The following is a 23,491-nucleotide window of genomic DNA, read 5'->3' as shown; positions in this document are numbered from 1 at the left end:
GACATAGATTGAAGATGTGGTGGGGAAAGTTTAAAGGAGATTTGCAAGGTCAGTTTCTTTTTAAACAGAGAGTAGTAAGAATTCATTTCACTTGCACTTTATGTGCAATGTGACGAATAAAACCGTATTGTATTGTAACCTGAAACGCACTGCCTATGGGGGTGGTAGAAGCATATATGTCTAAGAGGCATTTAGACAGGCATATAAACAGACAAGGAATAAGAATATGGGCCATGTCCAAGCATATGCAATTAGTTAGATTGGCATCATGGTAGACACAGACATGGTGGGTTGAAGGGCCTGTCCTTGCACTGAACTGCTGCTGTAATTCTACTGAATATTAGCAGAACAAATTCGCACGAATAGTCAACTGCCAGAAAAATGCACAGAATCAACAATATTTTGAATAAATCAACAATCTAATTTTGGTTTATTTTTATTGTAGTGTTACTTCCTCATTGAATTTCACATCAATTCCTCGAATACATTCCAGCCCAGAACATCAAGGTTGCAATTCCAATTAATGAGTAATTTATTTTAATGATTCTGAATGCTTCCATGGTGCTATAATTCTCAGTACTTCACGGTTTTGGATCCGCCCGACCACAGACTGGAAGCTGGAAATCCTCCTGGGCCCTCGGGGCTCGTTGCTGCTGCAGCCACCTCAGCTGCTCCAGCGTTGTTGCCAGCGACTGCTCGACATGCTCTTTGTTATCTCTCATACGGACATTCACTGTGTGATTCACCTTCTCCTTCTCTCCGACCGCTGCAAGCAAAAGAAGTGCCATAAAAATGGACCCATCTTTAGTACAACTCACCAACATGGAACAAAAACTTCAGCAAACTTGCGCAGTGTAAACATAAAAGACACACAGGGTCATCAATGCCCACTCCTGTTGGTGTGGATGGGAATATTCAAATCCTCTACTACCCTCAGCCCTGTTTTACCTTCTCCCAGTATCTTCTGTGTGGGTCCATGTGGCTGGCACGATGCCTCTGTCCCTCTGCTCTGTTATCTCTAGACTGAGGGCACTTGCCTTCCACCTCACCACCCTGCAAGCACATCTTCAAAGTAGGGAAGCCCACACTATACACCTGAAAGTTCCATGGTAGCACCAAATTGATTAACATTCATTTATCACAATCAAGGTAGAAATTCAACTGTCTGATCAAACCAGAAAAAATGCATCATGAATGTCGGTCTTAGCTTGGAAAATGAGGAGTGATCATTCCACATCTTCTTGAGGCAGTACCCACGTCTGCCCCAATAGCTGCACCTGCCTGAATAAGGGCAATAGGGCCGTGGGGAGGGCAGGCTGTCAAAATGAGATCTCAGAGCAGAGTGGTTTTGCCTACCGAGGATAAAGTTGTACTGAGCGAGCTGAGAATTCTTCTTCTTCTTATAAGGCACTGAGCCAGTGTCCAGGTCCACATCTGCCATGAAACCAGCCCCAGTCAGTTCCTGACAAACCTACAAGAAACGAGAGTCAGTATCTGTTGGCACAGGTGGCACACATCACCCAAGGAAGTTACAGCTTGTGCTCACCCTCCTACCGTACTCCTCACAGCCTGGTCCAGCGACCACCAGGACCTGCCGCGGCGACAGCCAGAAAGGCCTAGATTTAAACAAGTAGAAATTGTTTAAAAATATCAAGCAAATCATTCAGTAATTAACAGTTTTTCATTCTATTTTAAAACAGTTACAGAAAAAGATAGGACTGGTCCAACCAGTTCTAAACGTGGATAAACACGATTTTAATGGTATTAGAAAAGGAAATTTCAGTAGGTAATTGGGGGAGGTTGTTTACAGACAAGTGAAAGGCTTTCAAATATGAGATAAGTAGAGGTGTGCCACTATCCTGTTGTTCAGAAACTCTTCCAACACCTTACCCACCACTGATGTTAGGCTCACCGATCTGTAGTGCTCAAGCTTTTCCTTGCACTCACACACACCAGTCTTCAGACACCTAAAGCTGATATATGCCTCCTTACTTTTTCTTGACCATAACCTCAATATCTCTTTTCTTCCATGGGTTCCCCATCCTTGCCTTTCACTCTACCTGAACATGCTAGCCCTGAACTCCCCCATCTTTGTGCATGGGAAATCATGTCTCATGATTTGATTGGGATTTTTTTTAAGAGGTAACCACGAAGATTGACACGATAATTTGTGGTATAGTGGACAGTGAAGGTGGTTATTTAAGATTACGATGGGATCTTTATCAACTGTGAGAAGATCGAGTTTAATTCAGATAAATGCAAGGTGTTGGAACCACACATGATCTACACAATAAATGGTAGGGACCTGGGAGTGTTGTAGAACATAGAAGCCTGGGGACAGACACAAAATGCTGGAGTAACTCAACGGGACAGGCAACATCTCTGGATAGAATGGATGACGTTTCAGGTTCAGACCTTTCTCCATACTGAGATCTGAGACCCTTCATTCTGTAGGTCTCGACCCAAAATGTCACTCATTCCTTCTATCCAGTGATGTTACCTGTCCCGCTGCGTTACTCCAGCATTTTGTGACTATCTTCAGTGTAACCAGCATTTGCAGTTCCTTCCTAGGCAGAGGCCTAGGGATATAGGTACAAGGTAAAGTGAAAGTAGCAACAAAAGTAGTCAGGGTGGTGAAGAAGGCATTCGGCATCTTTGTCTTCTTTGGTCAGAGTAGGAAGTACAGAAGTTGGGACGTCAAGTTACAGCTACACAAGACGTTGGTAAGCAACATTTGGAGTACTGTGTACAGTTTTACACGCCCTGCCACAGGAAAGATGTAATTCAAGTGGAAAAGATATAAAAGAGATATGAGGATGTTATGGTCTGGAAGATTTAATAGTTGGAATAGTTGGATAGGCTGAGCGTGATCTTGCAGAGGTTAATAAAATCATGAGGGGCATAGATAAGGTGAGTCTTTTCCCAGGGTAGGGGACCATTAAAAAAGCGGGCTTAAATTTAAGATAAGAGGGGAAATCTTTAATAGGAACCCGAGGGACAACGTTTTCCTCACATACGTGGAACGAGCTGTCAATGGAAGTGGCAGAGGCGGTTTTAATTACAATGTGTAAAAGACACGGACACGTACATGGACAGAGAAGAGGGATATGGTCATTGCGCAGGCAAATGGGAGTAGCTCACAGCAGGCATCTTGGACAAGTTGGGTGGAAGGGCCTGTTTCTCTATCCCATTACTATTTCGTACGCATGCTCCCACAGGGACCTCCTGTATTTTTTGCCAATTTTTGGGAACAGGCCGGAGAGAAAGCCAGTTCCCACCTGTAGCCAGAAGCCATTCCTTGTGTGCTGGGCATAGAAGTAGCTGCGCCCCCCTCCCTCCCCACCAGCAGTTTACAGATGGTGTGGAGAAGCTGGGCATGGCAGTGAAAAAGGCCCCTGAACGGATCAGACATCCCGACCAAGGGAGTACTGTCCCAATTCCCCACAGGTAATGTTCATTCTGCTTCCACTGAAATCTCCCATCAAAATCAGTCACTCATGTAGAGGCAACAACAAACCAGCCCTAATTTAGTCAAGAGGGGGGGCAGAACATGGAAAAACAATTAAGACAAAGGTCAATCTAGGGGCAGTGGGATAATCACAGACCAATCGCCCGGGGAAAGCCTGTGAGACAGACGGTGTGAGGATAAATTCTGGTTTAATCTCGACGGCCCAGCTGTAGCAAGTTAACAAAGCCTGTGATATCTGTTCTGCCATTGATAAGTTCTTTATCAACGCTTTTTAGCAACTGTCTTCTTTCATTCAACACCCTGCTGTGCTCACATCTGATTCGCCCATCCTGATACAGGTAACAGAGCCCAATCCAACTGTGAAACCTCTCCAGGACTGATAAAGCCTCACATACCAGATACTCCAACCCAACCCCAAGATTAAAGTACACCCGACACAGGGGATTCAGAAAACTGGGTGGCCGAGTTTCTTTTGCCAAAGGTCAAGAAAAGAAGTTTGTTGAATTTAACAAAAGTGGCAAGCTGAGACAGCCCAAATGAATACCAAATGAACAACAGGATCAGATGGCACAGGAAATCTACAAGATAAATGGAGTCTTCAGATCTGAATGCTGATAATGAGATAATCCTAGTCACCAAAATAACAAGCAGTTCACATGCAGCACCAGCACCTTTCCATTCAACTCAACAACATTGGGAAATGGATACTTTCATTCAGGTAAGGGATGGGAACATCCCTGGAAATGGGGGGTGGGGGTAATTTAATGTCTAATTCAACTTGCCCTGAGAGTCGACCACACTGGTGGGATTGTAGTCACTAATAGGAACACTGGATGACCGGGACGACAAATTTCTTCCCCCGCGAAGCACGAGTCGGTGAAATGAGTTTTACAACAATCCAACCATCGCGGTATTCAATAGTGACATCATGATTGGATGACTTGAGTTTAAATACCACAGATATTCAAGTTCCTGTCTTCAGAACACGATCCATTATCCAGCAACTTATACAATGCTGTTTAATGCTCATCATCACCCTAGGTATCTCGCATTGACCATAGTTTCTACCCATGTGCGATAAAAGAACTTAATTCCAACAGAGAACACTGGGGAAGCAAAAAGTAATTCCAAGAAATGCAACATTCTTTTAAAATACTTATTTATTATTTTTACTAATAAGTGTACATATGTGTCAATGGTTGTCGTGTTTGTATTTTTTAACCGGAGGAGATGCAATGGAATTTTGTTGCACAGTATTGTGCAATGACAATAAACGTATTCATTCATTCATTCTTTCAAATTAAGGAGCTTTTGCATGGCAATGTCAAAGGGATCAAAGTATCCCCAAGATAACATTGGTACTTCCAGGAAGTGAGCCTGTGTTTAGAGCTCCCAGCTCACTGTTTGCAGGGTCTCGCGATGCTGATAGAGGCCATATTGAGTCAAAGGCTGCCTCAATATCATGGGCAATCACTCTCTGCCTCTGACATACTGTGCTTTGGTTCACAATTTAATCAAGACTCTGATGAGATCTGGAACCAAATGGTCCTGGCCAAATCCAAACTGTTCTTCTGAGTTGGTTATTACCATTTGACACATATTGCCAATTGATTAGTATGGGTGTCAAGGGTCATAGGCCATGGCTGAATGACGGAGTTGAGTTGAATTGAATTGAATTGAATACATTTTATTAGCTAAGTATGTGCACAGACAAGGAATTTGCCTTGGTGCTTTGCTCGCAAGTAACAACACGATATACAGTAGACAATTAAAAATAATACATTGTAATTTAAACATGTGAAGAATGAAATAAAATATCAGAGCAAAAGGAGGCTACAGACTTTTGGCTGTTGAGTAGAGCTACTGCTTGTGGACAAAAGCTGTTTTTATGTCTGGCTGTGGTGGCTTTGACAGTCAGGAGTCGCCTTCTAGAGGGAAGTGTTTAAAAGAGTTTGTGGCCAGGGTCAGAGATAATCTTACTCGCTCGCTTCCTGGCCCTTGCAGTGTACAGTTCGTCAATGGGGGGGGAAGGTTGGAGCCAACCTTCTCGGCTGATCGAACGATGCACTGCAGCCTCCGGATGTTATGTCGAATGGCCTAATTCTGCTCCTATCACTTATGAGCCAGTGTTAATGGCAGGGCCCATGACTTTATCATTGCCTGAGTTTAGATTAGTTGGATGGTAATAACCTTATTGGATTCGTCATGCTCCTCGTGAACAGGACACACCTGGGCAAGTTTCCCTATGGTGCGGTCAGATGGCAGTGTTGTAACATTGGAACAGCTTGGCGGGAGGCATGTCTAGTTCTGGTGTACAGGGTTTCAGTACTGGAGATGGGATCTTGTCTAGTCCAGCAACCTGTGCAATATCTGTGCTCTCAACCGGTAACTGACTTCATATGGAATAAATTGTATTGGCAGGTGAGTGGTCTCTGTGACGCACGTGGGCAGCAGATGCACCTCTGCACGAAGCTGAGATGGATCATCTGTTCGGCTTTTCTGGTTGAATATAATAATGAATTCCTACGTCACATCACTTGCACCGTCCACAAAGTGACAAATCCAACAAAGCACTCGATGCAACACCACGCACATAACCTTGGACAGGATTCCCCACAGAGCCAATAACGCAGTGCCAGGGTGACCCGAGACTCAGTGGGGAAACTCACTTGCCCTGTGGTGTTTGGCTTTGAAGCATTACCATTTCCCAGCATAGTTCTCAGCAAGGATAGCCACCATGCGTTCCAGCGATCCTAGCACAGCACGATGGATGATAACTGGGCGGTTCTCATCCGCTCCATCCTTGCTACAAACAGAAGGTTGAATCAGCAACATACGCACACAACACCAACCCTCCCATTCCATCTCTAGTGTTAGTGGTGAGTAGGAGCTGTCAGTACCCTGATGTCATAGCACAACCCAAGCTAACTATGTAACCCAAGCCTAGCATTCTGTCAAACCCAACATGCACTGTGATCCAGGGCAGAATGGACAGTGACTATTTCCATTCCTCATGATCCAGCTCCTCAAGCTCATTTACGTAAAACACTATGATCGTCCACACTGTCATCAGTCTGCCCGGTGCTGCATTTACCCACAGACTCATCTTTGCATGTTCCTCTCCGCCACCCACATGCAAGGACAGGTAGGAAGGGAGCAGATAAGTTTATTTCCCAGATTTAACATTTAAACACAGGATTCCAAGAAGTTTCAGTAACAACCTGAAACCACTCTCACCTAACGTAGGTCAAATTAAACCGAATAGGAAGCTGGAAGTCCAACTGGATGGTGGCGCACTGATGGTATATGCCCAGGGCATCCTTCACGTCAACATCAATCTGCAGTCAATTAGAGAAGGTAAAAGTGTCTGGGAGATTAAGATTGACAGCAGTCTCTCAAACCCCAAGTGCTTCCCTCACTAACCTTCGGTCCGTAGAAAGCTCCATCTCCTGCACTCAGTCTCCAGGCCTCACCAAACGCATCCAAACTGCACTTCAAATGCTAAAACAGCAAATAAACCAAGGCTCAGCTCCAACTGATGATGATTGCTTCGTTTACACAACTTTAAACTGGAATTAATAACCCTCATGCTCATTCAGGTCCAGATGCCATTCACTGGAAACCAATGTCTACCCTTTCCAGCAACCTGTCTGTGATCAACGCTCTCAGGTGACACAGCGTAGTCAGCCTCTAAAGAAAGCTCTTTCTTTCTGGAACTTTCCTTTACATCATGAGATTTGACAGCTCCTAAATGGAGAATTTCAAATATTGGATGCCTGAAATGATGGATTATGAACCACTTGTTTTCCAGCAATCTCCTGGAACATCCAAGAACCTCAGCCTGAACACTGTAGCATCTTAGCCCAGTTATTACTTGCCTCTTCTGCTTGATTCCATGTGTTCAGGTCTCCTAAAAACATCTCTGGCCGTGTGGAGAGTTTCAGCTGGAAAGTGAAACCAAAGACTCCATACACCGAGCGCAAGAAGTCGAGGCAGCCCATGATCTCCTCCTCAATCTGGAAGAAGAGCAAATCTTTCAAGACATGTGAGTATCAACACCCACCAATTAAACATGTCTCTTACTCATGATTCCATAGAATAAAGGCCCATAGCTTTGCAAGCGTCAGCTTCCATGAAGCTGTCCCAAAGTAACAGTGAGCACACCAACTCTGTTCAATGTCAGTGTCCCAGAGTCAGCACCTTCAGGGACTGTAACCCAGGTAGAGTCACACCTTCAGTATATAAATCACAACCAGTGCAAATAACTGGTCCAATTTCTGTTCATGTTTAAGGTGCTACCATGGAGAAGAGGCTAAGTAGGGAGACCAGGAAGCACCTCATCACCCACCTGCTCCATCATGCAAAAGATATGGCCATCATCCTGTTCAAATCGCCTCACTCTGGTCAGCCCGTTTAACAACTCTGAAGGCTCTCTGCGGTGAAGAACGCCAAAGTCAGCGAACCGAAGAGGCAACTCTCGCCAGGAACGTGGGCGATGGCTAAACATCAAACTGAAAGAGTTACAGCAGACGATTATTTCAACATTCTTTACTAAACATGCAACAGGATGAGATAAATTAATGCCACAGAAATCTAAAATTAAAAAGCTAAGACCCTCCTAATTGTGGGAAAACCCTATCTGCTTTGCTCAAGTTCTCATTGAAAGGAAATCTGTCATCGTTATCCAATCTGGCCAAACTGAGAGTCCAGACATGACACAATACAGATCACTGCCAATAGCCTGCGGAAAGGACTTCACAAACAACTCAATTCAGGGTCAATCGTGAATGGCTTGGTCAGCATTTCTAACCTCACCCGAAGAAATACACAACCTAAAAAGATAGATCTCCTAAGCCAACCTCTGCCTCCACCTTCACACAACCATGACCCACACCCGAGCAAAGGGACCAGGTGAATGCAACTATCCCATAACAACAGTGAACAACTCTGACAAAGGATGTTGCTGGACAGTGATGAGACTTTGGCAGAGTTTCTTCGCCAAGCCGACAGTAACTGCAATGTCACCGCTACAGCCAAGGTTGGTTCCCCAAACGAGACTGGGACCTTTGCATCAGCACACTTCACCGAGAGCAGGCACACATGTGCAGCAAACAACTAGGAAGGTAAATGGAATGTTAGCCTTTGTTTATGAGAAGATTCAAGCACAGGAGAGATGTTAATTGGAAGAGCTCTGATGAGACTGCACATGTAAATTATATACAGGTTTGGTTTCCTCGCCTTATCACTGAGTGACTACAGCAAACATTTACCAAACTGGTTCCTGCCATGGCATATTTGTTAAATGAACAGACTAGGTCCGCATTCTCCACAGTTTATGAGAATGGGAGAAGACCATGTTCAAACGTGCAAAATCACTTGGGCATCGAGAGTATGAATCCCAGTCTTGCTCATCATGCAGTCATGATTCTATGAGGATAATTACATCACACCCATTCACTTCAACGTGCCACTAACTCACTGCCTTGTTACAAATGCTTCAGCACTTAGATAAATAATAACTATTTTTGCCATTTGAACGTTATTCCACATTTTGACCATATTTGCCATTCTCAACACTTTGCATTTGACTCATTGGGCGGTAACATTTTCAGCAACTCTAGGGCTTCCTGCACATTGCTGCATTGTTGCAAAGATCCACTGGGCTTTGAGGGAGGGCCCTGGATTCCTGCAGGTGAATGAAGGTCCGAGCTGTGTTTATCTGTGAAGCAGATTGGTAACAAACACCAGCTCACCCACACAACAGAATAGATCCTCACTCCAGTTGACCCCGATAAATCACCTGAATATCAGCCTAGACATTTAAAATAATCAATTTTTCAATAACTGTTTTTGTGGTTCATATGTACCAGTGGCCAGGACAGTTCATGGGCTTCAGCGCAAACATCTCCTTCTCCACATCAAAGCTGAACATGTTGTGGCTGCAGTGCTGCCAATGGCCGGACATCTCCCACAGACGTCTGCTGTAGATATTTGGAGAGACCACTTCATTGAACCCACGCTTTCTGTTCTCCGACTGCAACAGGACAGACAAACAGTCAAACCTGACTTGCATCTCTTGTCTTCCAAGAAACAAAGGATTTCACCAGGTACTTCACAACCGATGAAGCTCTTTCTGAAGAATGGTGATAGAACAGAAAATGCTGACATTCAACAGGCCAAGCAGCATCTGCAGAAAGGGAAGCAGAGCTAACATTTCAAGTCGAAGATTATTTTTCATACGAGGGGTGTATGACCTGAGGTGTTTACTGCGTTTATCTTTTTTCAGAAACGACCTGACCTGCTGGACCTGCTGAATGTTTCCATATTGTTTTTGCTTTTATTTCTTAATACAGGTGCACAACCTTTTATCCGAAATTCCGGAAACCGGAAAGCTCCGAAAACCGGACATTTTTTCCAGGATGTCGTCTGCACACCAAAGCTCGCATTTGGCGCCAAACTTGACCCGAAACGACCCACGGTCAACCTAGGTCTGTACTACTGTAGCGGCTGCCTCCTCCCCGGAGACCGGGGAGACACTTAAACATCTGTAAATCATTGCTTAAATGTTAGTCAGTTAGTTTGGAGGGCTTTTATGTGGTGGTGGTGGTGGGGGTGGGGGTGGGGGTGGGATGTGGGGGGGTTGAAGGGGCAAACTTTAATTCTTAGTCCCCTACCTGGTCGGAGAGGCGCGGAGCGGGCGATGCCTTTCCGGGTCGCCGTGCCGTAAGCTCCGGAGCGCTGTGGCCGCCGACTCCCAACATCGCGGAGCTGGGGCTGCGAGCGGCGCCGGTTGGAGCTCGGACCCCGACAAAATCGATCACTGGCTCCACGGCGCTCCAAATCCAGTGCCGTCCGCGGCCGGACGCCCGCAGCCCCAGCTCCGCGATGTTGGGAGTCGGCGGCCACAGCGCTCTGGAGCTTATGGCACGGCGACCCGGCAAGGCATTGCCCGCTCCCCGCCTCTCCGACCAGGTAGGGGACTAAGAATTTAAGTTTTCCCATTCAACCCCCCGCCCCCCCCTCACCACATAAAAGCCCTCCAAACTAACTGACTAACATTTAAGCAATGATTTACAATGATTCCCCGGTCTCCAGGGAGGAGGCAGCCGCTGCAGACTTTCCAAGCCGCCCGCGCTATCTACCTAATCTACACTAAAAATCTTCCATTCCGACATCCGAAAAATTCCGAAATCCGAGAAGTGTCTGGTCCCAAGGCTTTCGGATAAAAGGTTGTGCACCTGTAGTAACATTTCATGCTTAAACAAGGAATGGGGCTGGCAGTTTACAAAAAAGCGCGCACCCAAACGCAGTGATACTGAATGACCAGCTGGTCTTGTTGGTGGCAGTGGTCTAGGAACATTGGTGCAACCTCAAGGACAACTCCTCAATTTGTCTTTCAAACAATACCACGAGTCCTTATGCCACCAAATATTCAGCGTAACATCTGAAGGACATACGTATGATCATACCACATTTGCTAGGTGGTGCAATGAACTATCAGCCATGACTTTGTGCTCAGATTTCTGGAGTGGAACTTGAATCCACAGCCTTTGAAACCAGTGACAGTATCGTCGAGGCACATCTCATAAATACTAGCTCGCACCAGCGCAGCACCAATACTTGAGAGGAATTGGTCATCATTTTCCACCAAACCCCCAGCAGATGTTGCAAAACCAAGCAGATTGCTGGTTCTTACTTGGGCCCAGGAAATTAGAGTCTGCAGTCTACTCCACTATCACAGCCCCTTCTTGTTCCCACAGAAACCTGTTGAGAACACATGGAAACAGTAATCCACCCAACTTCTCTCCTCCCCTCAGTCAATGGGATGTGACCTTAGCAACTAAATAGTGGAACCTGGGACCACCTTGATCCAGAAGCAAGACAGCAATCACTGAGAGATTATGAGGTGTCTCATTGTTCATGAGTCCACCACTCTAGTATTTTGATGAATAAATCAGCGAATGGCTCTCCTACCTGTATGAATGACATCAGTGTGTTGTAAATGAAAGCACCTCTTGGGAGGAAGAAACAGCTCCCCGGGCTGAGCTCATGGAAGAAAAACAATTCCTGTTCCTGGAAAGCAAATAGAAGTTCAATGAGAAACAATGTACATCACAAACCCTGTTTATTTTGATCCCACTGCCAAAGGAAATAGGCCCTTCCTATTTACTCCACCCACGACCACAATTTGCACACCTTGATTAAGTCTTTCCACATCCTTCACTGTTCCAACGGAGATAACCCTCCAATACGGGGCACAGGAAGCAGAGGGGACTATAGGCAGCTGTTTCACAAAGGTGGCCATAGATTAGGTGAATAGCTATTTCCCCAAAGTAGGGGAGTTTAAAAATAGAGGCTTAAGGTGAGAGGAGAAGATTTAAAAGGGAACCAAGGGGTAATTTTTTCACAGTGTGGGTACAAGGAACAAGCCACCATTGGAAGTAGTAGAGGTGGCTACAATTCTGATATTTAACACACTTGGATAAATGTGTGGCGAGGAAAGAAATGGAGGGGTATAGGCTAGGCACAGGCAAGTGGGACTCGTTCGGTTAGACAACTTGGTCAGCATGGTTACATTCAGCAGGGCCTGTTTCTGTACTGTGTAGCTCTATGACTCATACAACACAATGTCCAGTATGTGTCTGGATCAAATTAATTGGAACTCTCTTCTCCTCAGTGGCTTTTGCATTGTCCAAGCTCTTTTTCTGCCCATGCAGTGGTTTTCTTTCACGATTTGCAAATCATTTTTAACCTTGAACATCAAACTGGAATTTAGAAGGATGAGAGGACATCGCATAGAAATATATAACATTTGACAGGCTAGATGCAGGAAAAATGTTCCCGATGTTGGGGGAGTCCAGAACCAGAAGTTACAGTTTAAGAATAAGGGGTAGGCCATTTAGGACTGAGATGAGGAAAAACTTTTTCACCCAGAGAGTTGTGAATCTGTGGAATTCTCTGCTAAAGAAGGCAAGGGATGCCAATTCACTGGATGTTTTCAAGAGAGTTAGATTTAGCTTTTAGGGCTAAAGGAATCAAGGGAAAAAGCAGGAACGGGGTACTGTTTTTAGATGATCAGCCATGATCATGTTGAATGGTGGTGCTGGCTCAAAGGGCTGAATGGCCTACTCCTGCACCTATTTTTCTATGTTTTCTATGTTTCTAACCACAGAAATGTTCCATACCCGTCCAATGTTTCTGTGATCGAAGTTATTGGTTTCTTCTTGCTCTTTCTGCATATTGCTGTCAAGGAAAGCGATTCCAGAAATTCTTTCCAATGTCTCCATGTTGGACTTGCCTTCCGAATAAATCGAGGAGTTCTTCAAATTTGTATATAAAAACACAATCATTTCAACTTTTAAAACAATATTATACGATTGAGATGAAAATCATTGAAACATTCTCCCTGGTCTAAGAGTGGACAGCATAAGTTTTCTCCCCTTAAAAATTCTGAAAGCTTTAATTTGGTCACGATGCAATTAGTCAAGATACTTTCAGCAGTTCATCAGTAGAAAATATTAGTTGTCATGCCAAATGTCTTTGCATTTCTAAGAATGTAGCGTTGCTGACATGCCTTCTTCATGATTATGTCTACATGCTGGGCCTGGAACAGGTCATCTGAGATATTAACACCCCGGACATTAAAGCTGCTAATGCTCTCCATTGCCGACCAACCAATGAAAACAGAATATTCATTGTCACCCCTTTGGAAGAAACCCTCAGACTGTTTAACCATGCTTGATGAGTATAAGCATAATTCTGGTATCATCCTAAAAAAATATATACACAGTCAACCCTCGTTATAACAGGGTAGGTGGTGTCTGTTATTGACGATTGTCCACTATAACTTGGTAAAGGAGTATTATTGTATAAATAGTAGAAACGCACAACTAGAGTAGCTGGTTGAAACATAAAAGGACACAAAGTGTTTGAGTAACACAGCTGGTCAGCAGTTCTGAAGAACATGGATAGGTAATGTTTTGGATCAAAGAAGAAAGACCAGACCCTTTGTCAGACTCTGGACCTGGAATCCAAGTGAATTGATGGCCCCGTCCTGCTGGCGGCTGGGGAAGAGGTGAGGGTCATCGGAGTCATTGGTTGCGGGCAGCCGGAGTGCAGGTAAGGGTCAGCGGCAGTGGCGGCGATATTAACGGTGGTAGTAGCAGCGACAGAGGTGGCAGGGATGACGGTGGTAGTAGCAGTGGCGCTTGTGGGGGTGACACCTGTGGCAGCGCCGGCGACTTGGGAGTGATCAAGTTGGAGGTGGTAGGAGTGGCCGTGGTGGGTGCGGTGGTAGGAGAAGCCGGAGAGGCGGCTGGAGAGGTGGCACAGGCCACGATGGCATCAGCTGCCCAGCCTGGCAGTGAAGGTCGGTAGGTCTGTCCGCTATAGCTAAAATCCGTTATAAAGAGGTCCGAAAAGCAAGGATTTACTGTGTATCTTTTTATATAACAGTCAGAACAGTGTTTTGTATGGGTCCAACATAATTTCAATCGATCTTGTATAGCTGCCAGGTGGATGTTTTTTTTTTTTGGTCACCGTAACCTGAAGCATATATGTTTTAATGATGTTTGCTCCTGTAACTCCCTTGTGTTCCCCAATCCCACTGGAAACATGTTCCAAGGAGCACGTGACCAGGGAACTTGGATTGTTTTCTCTGGAGCATCAGGGTAGCTGCTGAGAATCAGTTTCGATCATCAGGTTTTACCAGAATCAAACTCGAATCAATCAACACTCCAGTCTGCCATGTTGGTAATCTGGATTCTATGGATTGGAATCACCAAAGATTTTCATTTAAGTTCAGGAAAATGAAATTTGTTTGTTAATGGCTTGTGGCTATCCCTGGCAAAGAAAGCATTTATCGCACAGCTGTAATTGCCCTTCAACTACACACGGTTCATTTGGTCAATTCATTTCAGAGGGAAGTTAAGATTCAACCACATGGTTGTGGGTCTGGGATCAAAGAGTGCCAAGTTTTCTTGTTTGAGGAACTAGATAGGTTTTTAACAAGGCAGCAGTCTGAAGAAGGGTTTCGGCCCGAAACGTTGCCTATTTCCTTTGCTCCATAGATGCTGCTGCACCCGCTGAGTTTCTCCAGCATTTTTGTGTACCAGCAGTTTCATGGTGATCAGTACCCAGACCACTTTTTTCAATGCAATGGGATTCAAACACGTATGCAGATCAATAGACCAGGCCTCTGAGTGCTGGCCTTGTTAGTTCACTACACTGCTCCCATGTCAAAAGCTAACTACTGACAATCACAAAATTAATTAATTTAGAACCTGCAGATTGTTCCTGAATCAAGCCTTTTCCCCTCTAATGAGATGAAGGGCAACAATTAGTTTGGCTGGGATGAGCAGAGAGAATTGTTTGTAAATTGAATGACAACATAAATCACAAATGTAGGAAGGAACAGTAGATGCTAGTTTTGACCGAAAGATAGATCTTCCCTTCTCCCCTTACTCTCAGCCTGAAGAAGGGTCTCGACCCGAAACGTCACTTGTTCCTTTTTCTCCTTAGATGCTGCCTGACCCGCTGAGTTACTCCAACATTTTGTGTCTATCTTCAATCACAAATGCATCCCAAACCAGTATTGGGCTGGTTTTAAATGTAACCAACAGGGTTGTAACAAATTCTGCACAAGATCGCCAGAGTTTATGAAGAACAGCTCTTTTCCAGGGGTGGAAGATTGCAACCTTCACGTGGTCCGCCCTGTTTCGACTAATGCAATCAACTCGACGTGCACAAACGGAAGATCAAATAGAACAAGTTGTCCAACAACTTTAGGCTGTGCACGCCACACGAAAGAAGAAGAAGTAGAAGCTCTTTTCCAAAGTTATTTAAGATGAGTGTTCAAAGCAGCAAGTGATCCGCCAAACCTGAGGATTGACTAAGGTCAGCAAGTACATGATACTGAGGAGTATTAATTTACCCAAATGTCAGTAGTGAAAGCCTGGACGAGAAAGCACAGGTGGCTTTGGTGTTGTGGGAAATTTCTGGAGGAAGCATAGATGGATCATCCACGGCCCTTCTGCTTGAACATAGCTGCAACTGCTTCAGCACTTTATGTGCGATATTTCTCTTCGACTTAGGGGATTATGAAGGAGCTTGGAACGCTACTTTTAAGGAATGATTCTGAGTGGAACTATTTCAAGCTGTTGTTCAACTACAGTATAACACAGCACTCCCACCTTATACACCAGCCTCCAGATGTTTGTGAAAAGCACATCTTAAGCATTATTGTCCCATCAGTTATTTCCCCAAATTCAATGTTGATTCCTAATGAGGCAACCGGTTTTATCTTTCATCCATTTTAATATCACAGTTATGGTACAACTGCCTGACCATTTCAGGTAGTAAATCAATGGATTAGGATGACAGATGTCCTGTGGCAAACTGGATGAGGTTTTAGGATAATGCAATAGCTTACGTCATTACACAATGTACTGTATTGGTCTCCTCATTTAAGGAAAGACGTTAATGTGTTGGAAGCAGTCAGAGAATGTTTAAGACATTAATACTTGGAATAAGGAGGGGGGGGTTGCCTTACGATTTTACACCGAGCACTCTAGTATTTGTCAATTAGGGAGGTCAATGGGCAGTGTTTAGGTTCAGGCAACGGTGCCCAGTAGAGCTGGTGTCTCTCACACCAACCTGTCCCAGGTAATTGCCGCCCTACCTGGGGCCCAGGACCGGCGCTGTGTGGGGCCGGGCCCCTCGCCATCTCCGCCCGCAAGCTCCGCTGCAGGTGCAGTCGCCGGTACTTCAACTTCTCGTTCTCCTCTCTGAGGCTCTGCAAGTCCGAGCCGACTAGCAACTCCTCGTCTTCACTTTGCAGCCGCTCAATCACTTGACTGAGCCGACGGACCTCAACCTCCTGGTCGGCCAAGAGCTGCGCTATCGCCATCGCCGCCGCCCCCACCATCCCGCCCACCCCACGGCCACCGGCACCCACGCAGGCGCACTGATGGACCGCCGGCACCCACGCAGACGCACTGACGGACCGCCGGTACCCACGCAGGCGCATTGAACGACTGCCGGCGCCGATCCCGTTGCCATAGGAACTGTATGAGACGATGAAGCCCATTCGACGTCTCCTGAGGAACAGCAAGTTTACGGTGGGTGTTTAGTCGAATATCTCCCAGTTATGAAGCACTCATTTGAAGCCACACTTCTATCATCTAAATAGGGTGTGGAAGAGTTCCAGATTTACGCTGGCCTTACTGCTTTCCCTGAAGGGCCTGTCTACATTCGGCCCCCTGTCTGAAGAAGGTTCTCGACCCGAAACATCCTCTCCTCTCTTTCACAAGCAGAAGATAAACGCCAGTGAAAATCAGTGCCCTTGGAACTGTGCCAAATTAGTGTATTTGTGAAACCCTACCCCAGTGAGAATCAGTGTCTGTAGATCTTACACTGATGGGAATCGATGTCTATGGGACTGGTACCTCCAGTTTAAATTCCATTTGGAATATTTTGGAGGACCAGGAAACCAAGAACCAAGAACCCCAGTGAAGTCATCTTCTGTGGTATTGATACATTGGAACACAAGAATATAGGAGTGTGAGTCAAACCTATCCTGTCATTCAAAGTCACTATATATCAATATTACAGTGATGGTGGAAGGTTGTTTTTCAGATGGAGGCCTGTAATTAATGGTGTGCCTCGGGGCTCAATGCTGGCCCATTGTTGTTTGTCATCTACATCAATGTTTTGGATGAGAACATATAGGCATGATTTGTAAATTTGCATATGGCAGTAAAGTAGGTGGTATTGTGGATAGCGAAGACGGTTGTCAAAAATTGCAGCAGAATCTTGATTGGTTGAGCAGGTGGGCAAGGGATGGTGAATGAGTTTAATACAGTTAAGTATGAGGTGTAGATATGGCATATTGGTTGGTGTGGGCATTAGATGACGGGCTTGTTTCCATGATGTATGACTATGACTTTATAACTCTATGCCAAGTAGATGCAGATCAGAGTGATCAGATTGCACAGAATAATTGGTGGTTTGAGTCTGACAATCAGTCAACAGCTTAATGGTAGATGACGTTGCAAATCCCTAACTTGCTGTAATCCTCTTGACCAGTGAGCACAGAGAAAGCTCATTGCGGAACATAATCCTGTCATGCTGCACACACTTGTTGGCCCAGAAACATCTCAATGAGAGAAACATGTGGTCCATTTGTTCATGTTTAAGAAATAACTGCAGATGCTGGAAAAATCAATGTAGACACAAAATGCTGGAGAAACTCAGCGGGTGAGGCAGCATCTATGGAGAGAAGGAATAGACGACGTTTTGGGTCGAGACCCTTTTTCAGACTGATGTCGGGGGGGGGTGGGAAAAAGAAAGGAAGAGGCGGAGACAGTAGGCTTTGTGGCAAAGCTGGGAAGGGGGAGGGGAAGGAGGGAGCAAGCTAGGGCTATCTAAAATTAGAGAAGTCAATGCTTATACCACTAGGGTGTAAACTACCAAAGTAAAATTTGAGGTGTAGTTCCTCCAATTTGCGCTGGCAATGGAGGAGGCCCAGGACAGAAAGGTCAGATTGGTAATGGGAGGGGGAGTTGAAATGCTGAGCAACTGGAAGATGAGGTTGATTAATACGAATTGAGCGGAGGTGTTGGGCGAAGCGATCGCCGAACCTGCGCTTGGTCTCGCTAATGTAGAGAAGTTGGCACCTGGAACAGCGGATTAAGTAGATGAGGTTGGCGCAGGTGAACCTCTGCCTCACCTGGAAAGACTGATTGAGTCCTTGGATGGAGTCGAGGGGGGAGGTAAAGCGACAAGTGTAGCATTTCCTGTGGTTGCAGGGGAAAGTACCCGAGGAGGAGGAGGTGGTTTGGGTAGGATGAATTGACCAGGGAGTTACGGAGGGAACGATCTCTGCAGAAAGCAGAACAGGGAGGAGATGGGAAGATGCCTACCATAGATTGGAAGAGTAAGAAGTGATTCGACTGACACATATCAGATTCTAAGGGGGCTTGATAAGGTGGAGAGGATGTTTCCTCTTATGAGAGAATCTATAAAGGAAAGAGGCAGAGATACCATTTGTAAATATGGGATGATCCTTTTAACCGAGCAATTAGGCATATGTTTTCTTTCAGAAGCTAGTGAATCTTAGGAATTCTGTTGTTCACAAGGCAGTGGAAGCAAATGTTTTGAATATTTTTACGCATAGATGAATTCTTGACAAACAAGACAATGACAGATAAGGGGTGCGCCCTTAGCTAGAGTTGATGTGATTGTCAGATCAGCCATAAACTTATTAAATGGTGGAACAAAATTGAAAGCCAAATAGCCTACAGATGCTCCAAAATCATAAGAGTGTATGACAGTGTATAAAAAGGGCAGGTGTTGTTCTTTTGTTACACGGGAAAGTATCATCAGCTGGAGAGGGTGGTAGAGATAGAAGAGTGAATTAGAGCATTGTGCAAATAATACAGTAGGTAGACACAAAAAGCTGGAGTAACCCAGCGGGACAGGCAGCATCTCTGGAGAGAAGGAATGGGTGACATTTCGAAACGTCACCCATTCCTTCTCTCCAGAGATTCTGCCTGTCCCGCTGAGTTATTCCAGCTTTTTGTATCTACCTTTGATTTAAACCAGCATCTGCAGTTCTTTGTTACACATCGTGGAAATAATTATTGTTTTGGGAGACTGAAAGGAGTATGGAAGGGAAGATCTGTCCGCTGGTGATATCACATTGGGATAACATAAACTGTGTGCTTATTAATGCACCAACTGGAAAAACCGTCTCAAGACTGAAGATTTCTTCTATCGTCCTGCTGGGAGAATATTTTAATGCTTTGTTAATGTCCCCAAAGTTCCCAAACTTAGTTGGAGAATGTGGAAGTGGCAGCGTCTAATAGCAATGCCGGTGATCTGACTTCGGTGTTTTCCAGAGGATGGCCTCATTACATCGCGTTTCATTAAGTGTTAATCAGGTGATGAACTATCCATGCATTTAATTTGCACGAAGTGTCTCCATGTAGATCTGCAGTGCATGTTCAGTGCACTGACCAGAAGATGCCAGATTCAATCTTTGTAATGCAATTAATTACTCCCAAGCCCAGGGAACGCAGTATGGACCTGGAGAGTACAGGAAATTATGTTCCTGATCATTACTGGCATATGCAGAGAGTGTAGCCGATGCCAAATTATATCCTTAATTATATCTTGAATATTTTAGTTTTAAACAATAAAAACTGAGAAAACTCCTCCAATGGTCTACCTGGAAAGTGAAATTATTTTTACACGTTTAATTCTGTGCTAGCAATGTATTTTTTTACATTTTTACTTATGTTGTTTTGTAAATATCACTCCTCAATTTTTACATTTAATTTTAGGATACAGACGTCACTGGCAAAGCCAGCATTTGTTGCCTGTTCTGAATGGCCTAACATGAAATAGAAGTGCTGGAGTTACTCAGCAGGTCAGGTAACATCCATGGTGAGTGAGAGACAAAATTCTTCCAAAGCAAAGTGCTGTTGATAAAGAATCATTGACCTATAAAGTTAACTCTGATTCTCTGCTGACTCTCTTTCACTAAACTAAACATATTCAAACACTAGTGTATGTCTATGTGTACACTGCTGTTCATTTGAGAGTTACTGCATAGAAGAACAAATATTCTGTTTATAGATGAGCCGCTGTGTCTACAGTATGTGCTTATCCTTGCAGCAACATTGATAGAAACCCACAGACACTGCAAGTGCCTATTAGTGTTTCCAAAACTTCCCCAACACTAGGATTAAAGGGACAAGTCTGATTTTGCCAGGCATGTCCTTCGACTGTTTTATGGACATTTGAAAGTTTCTCGTCCACTGGCTTGTCACTTGTAACTACAATTGAAAGATTATATCCAGTAATTCAGTAACCTCCAGTAACTTTCATTTAATAACACTGCAAGCATCCCATCTAAACCAGATTCACCCAAAGCATTACCAGCCTTTCTTGCACCTCATCAATTTTAGATAATTTCAGGAAAAGCCAATCAGGATTTCCATAAAGTGTTGCTGCTGCCAGAAACATACTGCCCTGATAGCAGTGACAGAGTCCAATCAAACCTTTCCTCAATTTACCCAGAATCGAGCGAGAATGGGAGCTCATTCCAATGTCAGTGTATAATCAATACCTGAGTTTGAGATGTATGAGCAGTGAGGGATAAAGAGTAAAAACAGATATTTGTAATGTAAAATGAAAACAGACATTCTGGAAAGACTGCGCAGGTCAGAAAGAGAGACGTAATATTTCGAGTGGAGGACATTTTTAATCAGTTCTTTGGTTAATGGGGAAAAGACAAGGCTGATCCCAAGGATTAGCTTATTGACAGGGATATACATTACAGAAACAGGCCGTTTGGCCTATCTCATCTATGCCAACCGAGATGCCTATCCACACCAATATCCTTTGCCTTACCTATCAATGTACCTACTCACAAAAGGACACAGAGTGGTCGTCATTCAGCAGATAAGACAGCATTTCTGGAGAACATGGATAGGTGACGTTTTGGGTCGAGACCCTTCTTCACTGTCTTAAACTTGAAGCCTGAGGACTAGTCTGTCTACTGTTCCACCAATTTTGATGTAATCTGCAAACTTGCTCATCGTGCTACCTACATTCCCATCCCAATCATTAATATATATGGTAAAATAAGGGATCTACCACTGGTTACAGGTCTCCAATCTGAAAAGCAACCCTCTACTATCACCTTTTGCCTCGTACCACCAGCTAATTTTGTATCCAATTTGCTATCTCTTCCTGGATCCCATTTATTCAAATCTCTGGACCTGCCTATGTTGCAGGACCTTGTCAGATGCCTTGCCAGAGTCCATGTAGACAAAGCCCTACCTTTGCCATTCCTCTTCATCTCCTCCTCAAAAAGACTCAAAATTTGTGAGACATTATCTCCCACAAAACAAAGTCATAGTGACTATCCCTGAACAGTCCTTGTCTTTACTAATTTGAATGTATCCGGTCCCTCAGAAACCCTTCCATTATGTTTACCACGACTGATGTAAGGCTCACTATCTGTAGTTCCTGGGCTTTTGCTAAGTAAAGATTTCAGGTACGGAAAGGTTTCAATAAGGAATTATTGAATTAGAGAATCTAATGAGGAAACTAAGAACGCAAGGCTAGGTTGAAATGTGAGTGTTCTTAGCTTTTACAATTTACTCCAATCTCTATCACGTCAAATCCCAGTTTTTACAATTTTATTTTCTTAGATCCAATCTTTAGCAAATGTGAAGCATCTCTGGCTGAAGAACAGATAATTGAAGAGAAACAGGAATGGAACCAGTGAGAGGCAGATCCAGCCCAGGGGTGGTGTCGGCCAGTTGCAGGGAAGTTCTGCATTTACCTCCATGGAGCATTGTAAGCCAAGTATTAGCTCACTTAAACTCAGAGCCTATGACTGAAAAGGGTTACAATTGAAAGGCATATAATGGTCGACTGACAGTATTCCCAATTTACAGGTATCCAATGATCCAACATACTGAATGGTGCAATGCATTCACCCCGCCCTTACCATATTGATATAGGTCTGAGATACTCATAGTCCACAGCTTTAGTTTTCTAGTTAGAGTAGCAGCAAAACATTCAGCCAGACCCCAGAGCCCCTGGCAACTGTAAACATTTGGCTGAACATGGATTTAGAAGGGGCAGGAGTGTCTGGGGAAATTGTAAAGCAATTTACATGTCAGTAAACTCCCAAATACGTAAGCAACAATATTGTTTTCCATGTTATTAAATATTCATAGGACTCCAGGGTTATTCAACAGTAATTTTATTTATAGTTACAGTCATGAATTGTGATTTCCTTCATAGTCAATGATTCTCACTTTGTTTTCCAGAAATATATTGCAGAAGCATTCTGGGTTTTTAGTCTGAGGAGATGTTGACGACAAATGCTTCAGGCAGGATAGGCGCTGCTCTGGGACTGACTGCTGATAGCTCGGGACAGTTTATTGCTGCTCATTACTTCTCTCAGCTTCACAATTCCACTGAGAATTTCTGTGTCACTTTCATATTGAGGAATGGTTCTGCAAAGACCAAAATCAACTCGTACAATGGCAGCTGCACAGAGCTAAGAACATCGCCTTGTCATTCTGTTTATTGGATTTGTCGCAACTTTATTGCAGCTACATTTGAAATATCGAAGGAATGAAATATCAGAAATATCTGAGTGTGTTGCAGCTCTCTCTGGGAATAACTCCATCAAACAGGAGCTCAGTGCTGCCTCACAGAAGGGCCTTGTGGTGAGTATCCCAGTCATCACCATGTTGTACAGCAACCTCTAGCCCTCTGATGTCAATATTATTAACAGTTTTATTCTGATTTGGAGGAACTGGGGTGTTCAGTATTCTGAGATGAAAGACTGGATATAATCTACAAACATTTATCCACTACACTTCTATTGCCATTGCGTGTGTGTCAGTATTTAAAATAGTGAACTCTTTCATTTTTATTTTTGGCCTTTTAGTTACTGTCAATCCAAACCCTCTCTTGCAGTCTAAATTATCTCATCTTAATCACTTCCGTCTATAATTTGTGATAAAATGCCGAAAGGGATGTTTTGTACGTTAAACTTGAACTTCTCACTAAATCAACATTTTAATATAACCTCTGTTGACCTATGCAATATGCAGGTCTGATTTGCACCAATTGATGCTGATAATTCACATGCAACTAATTCTTCCTTCTATATCATGATCATTTATTTTTATATAAGCATTTTCCTCTTGTAACAATATGGTGTTGATTATTAAGAGTTTATTAAAACTCTTATTCTACTCTCATATAGACAATTCGACCTGCACCTTGAGAAAACATACCCCAGGGATAGTCAATACCTGGAGGAACTGATCACAGGGGAATGTGAGAACCAAGTAATATTTTGCACAAACTTACTTATACCCCATCTCCCTCCTCAGCGCAAGCCCCTAACCAGTTATTGTGTAGAGGGTTAGCGATCTCATCCCCCCGTACATGGTCTACTGCAATAATGAGTTCAGCTTTGTTTCTCAA

General features: G+C 44.1%; 3 protein-coding genes across 5 annotated transcripts in view; 1 reads left to right on the top strand and 2 right to left on the bottom strand.

Annotated features, from left to right (window-relative positions):
- mtmr10 (myotubularin related protein 10) overlaps positions 1-23,491 on the bottom strand; it is a 902,395-nt gene that overhangs the window by 703,279 nt on the left and 175,625 nt on the right. The window lies entirely within an intron of this gene.
- On the bottom strand, positions 421-16,424 carry LOC116968340 (threonine--tRNA ligase 1, cytoplasmic-like). Its single transcript, XM_033015123.1, has 12 exons — positions 16,149-16,424; positions 12,655-12,789; positions 11,444-11,542; positions 9,337-9,503; positions 7,818-7,980; positions 7,348-7,485; positions 6,893-6,970; positions 6,707-6,807; positions 6,171-6,275; positions 1,547-1,616; positions 1,357-1,471; positions 421-766 (listed from the first exon to the last, which is right to left on the bottom strand). The coding sequence occupies exons 1-12, from the start codon at positions 16,392-16,394 to the stop codon at positions 582-584; spliced, it is 1,602 nt and encodes a 533-aa protein (XP_032871014.1). The 5' UTR covers positions 16,395-16,424; the 3' UTR covers positions 421-581.
- The window catches only part of tjp1 (tight junction protein 1), a 96,694-nt gene continuing 95,815 nt past the window's right edge, over positions 22,613-23,491 (top strand). For all 3 annotated transcript variants that reach the window (XM_033015092.1, XM_033015087.1, XM_033015086.1), the window contains exon 1: positions 22,613-22,722. In XM_033015092.1, the coding sequence (XP_032870983.1) occupies positions 22,628-22,722 (95 nt within the window). In that variant the 5' untranslated portion in view covers positions 22,613-22,627. The remainder of the gene's footprint in view (positions 22,723-23,491) is intronic.

Source organism: Amblyraja radiata, chromosome X (genome assembly GCF_010909765.2).
Source record: "Amblyraja radiata isolate CabotCenter1 chromosome X, sAmbRad1.1.pri, whole genome shotgun sequence".
NCBI classification, from domain to species: domain Eukaryota; kingdom Metazoa; phylum Chordata; class Chondrichthyes; order Rajiformes; family Rajidae; genus Amblyraja; species Amblyraja radiata.
This window is presented reverse-complemented; position numbering and strand designations above follow the sequence as displayed.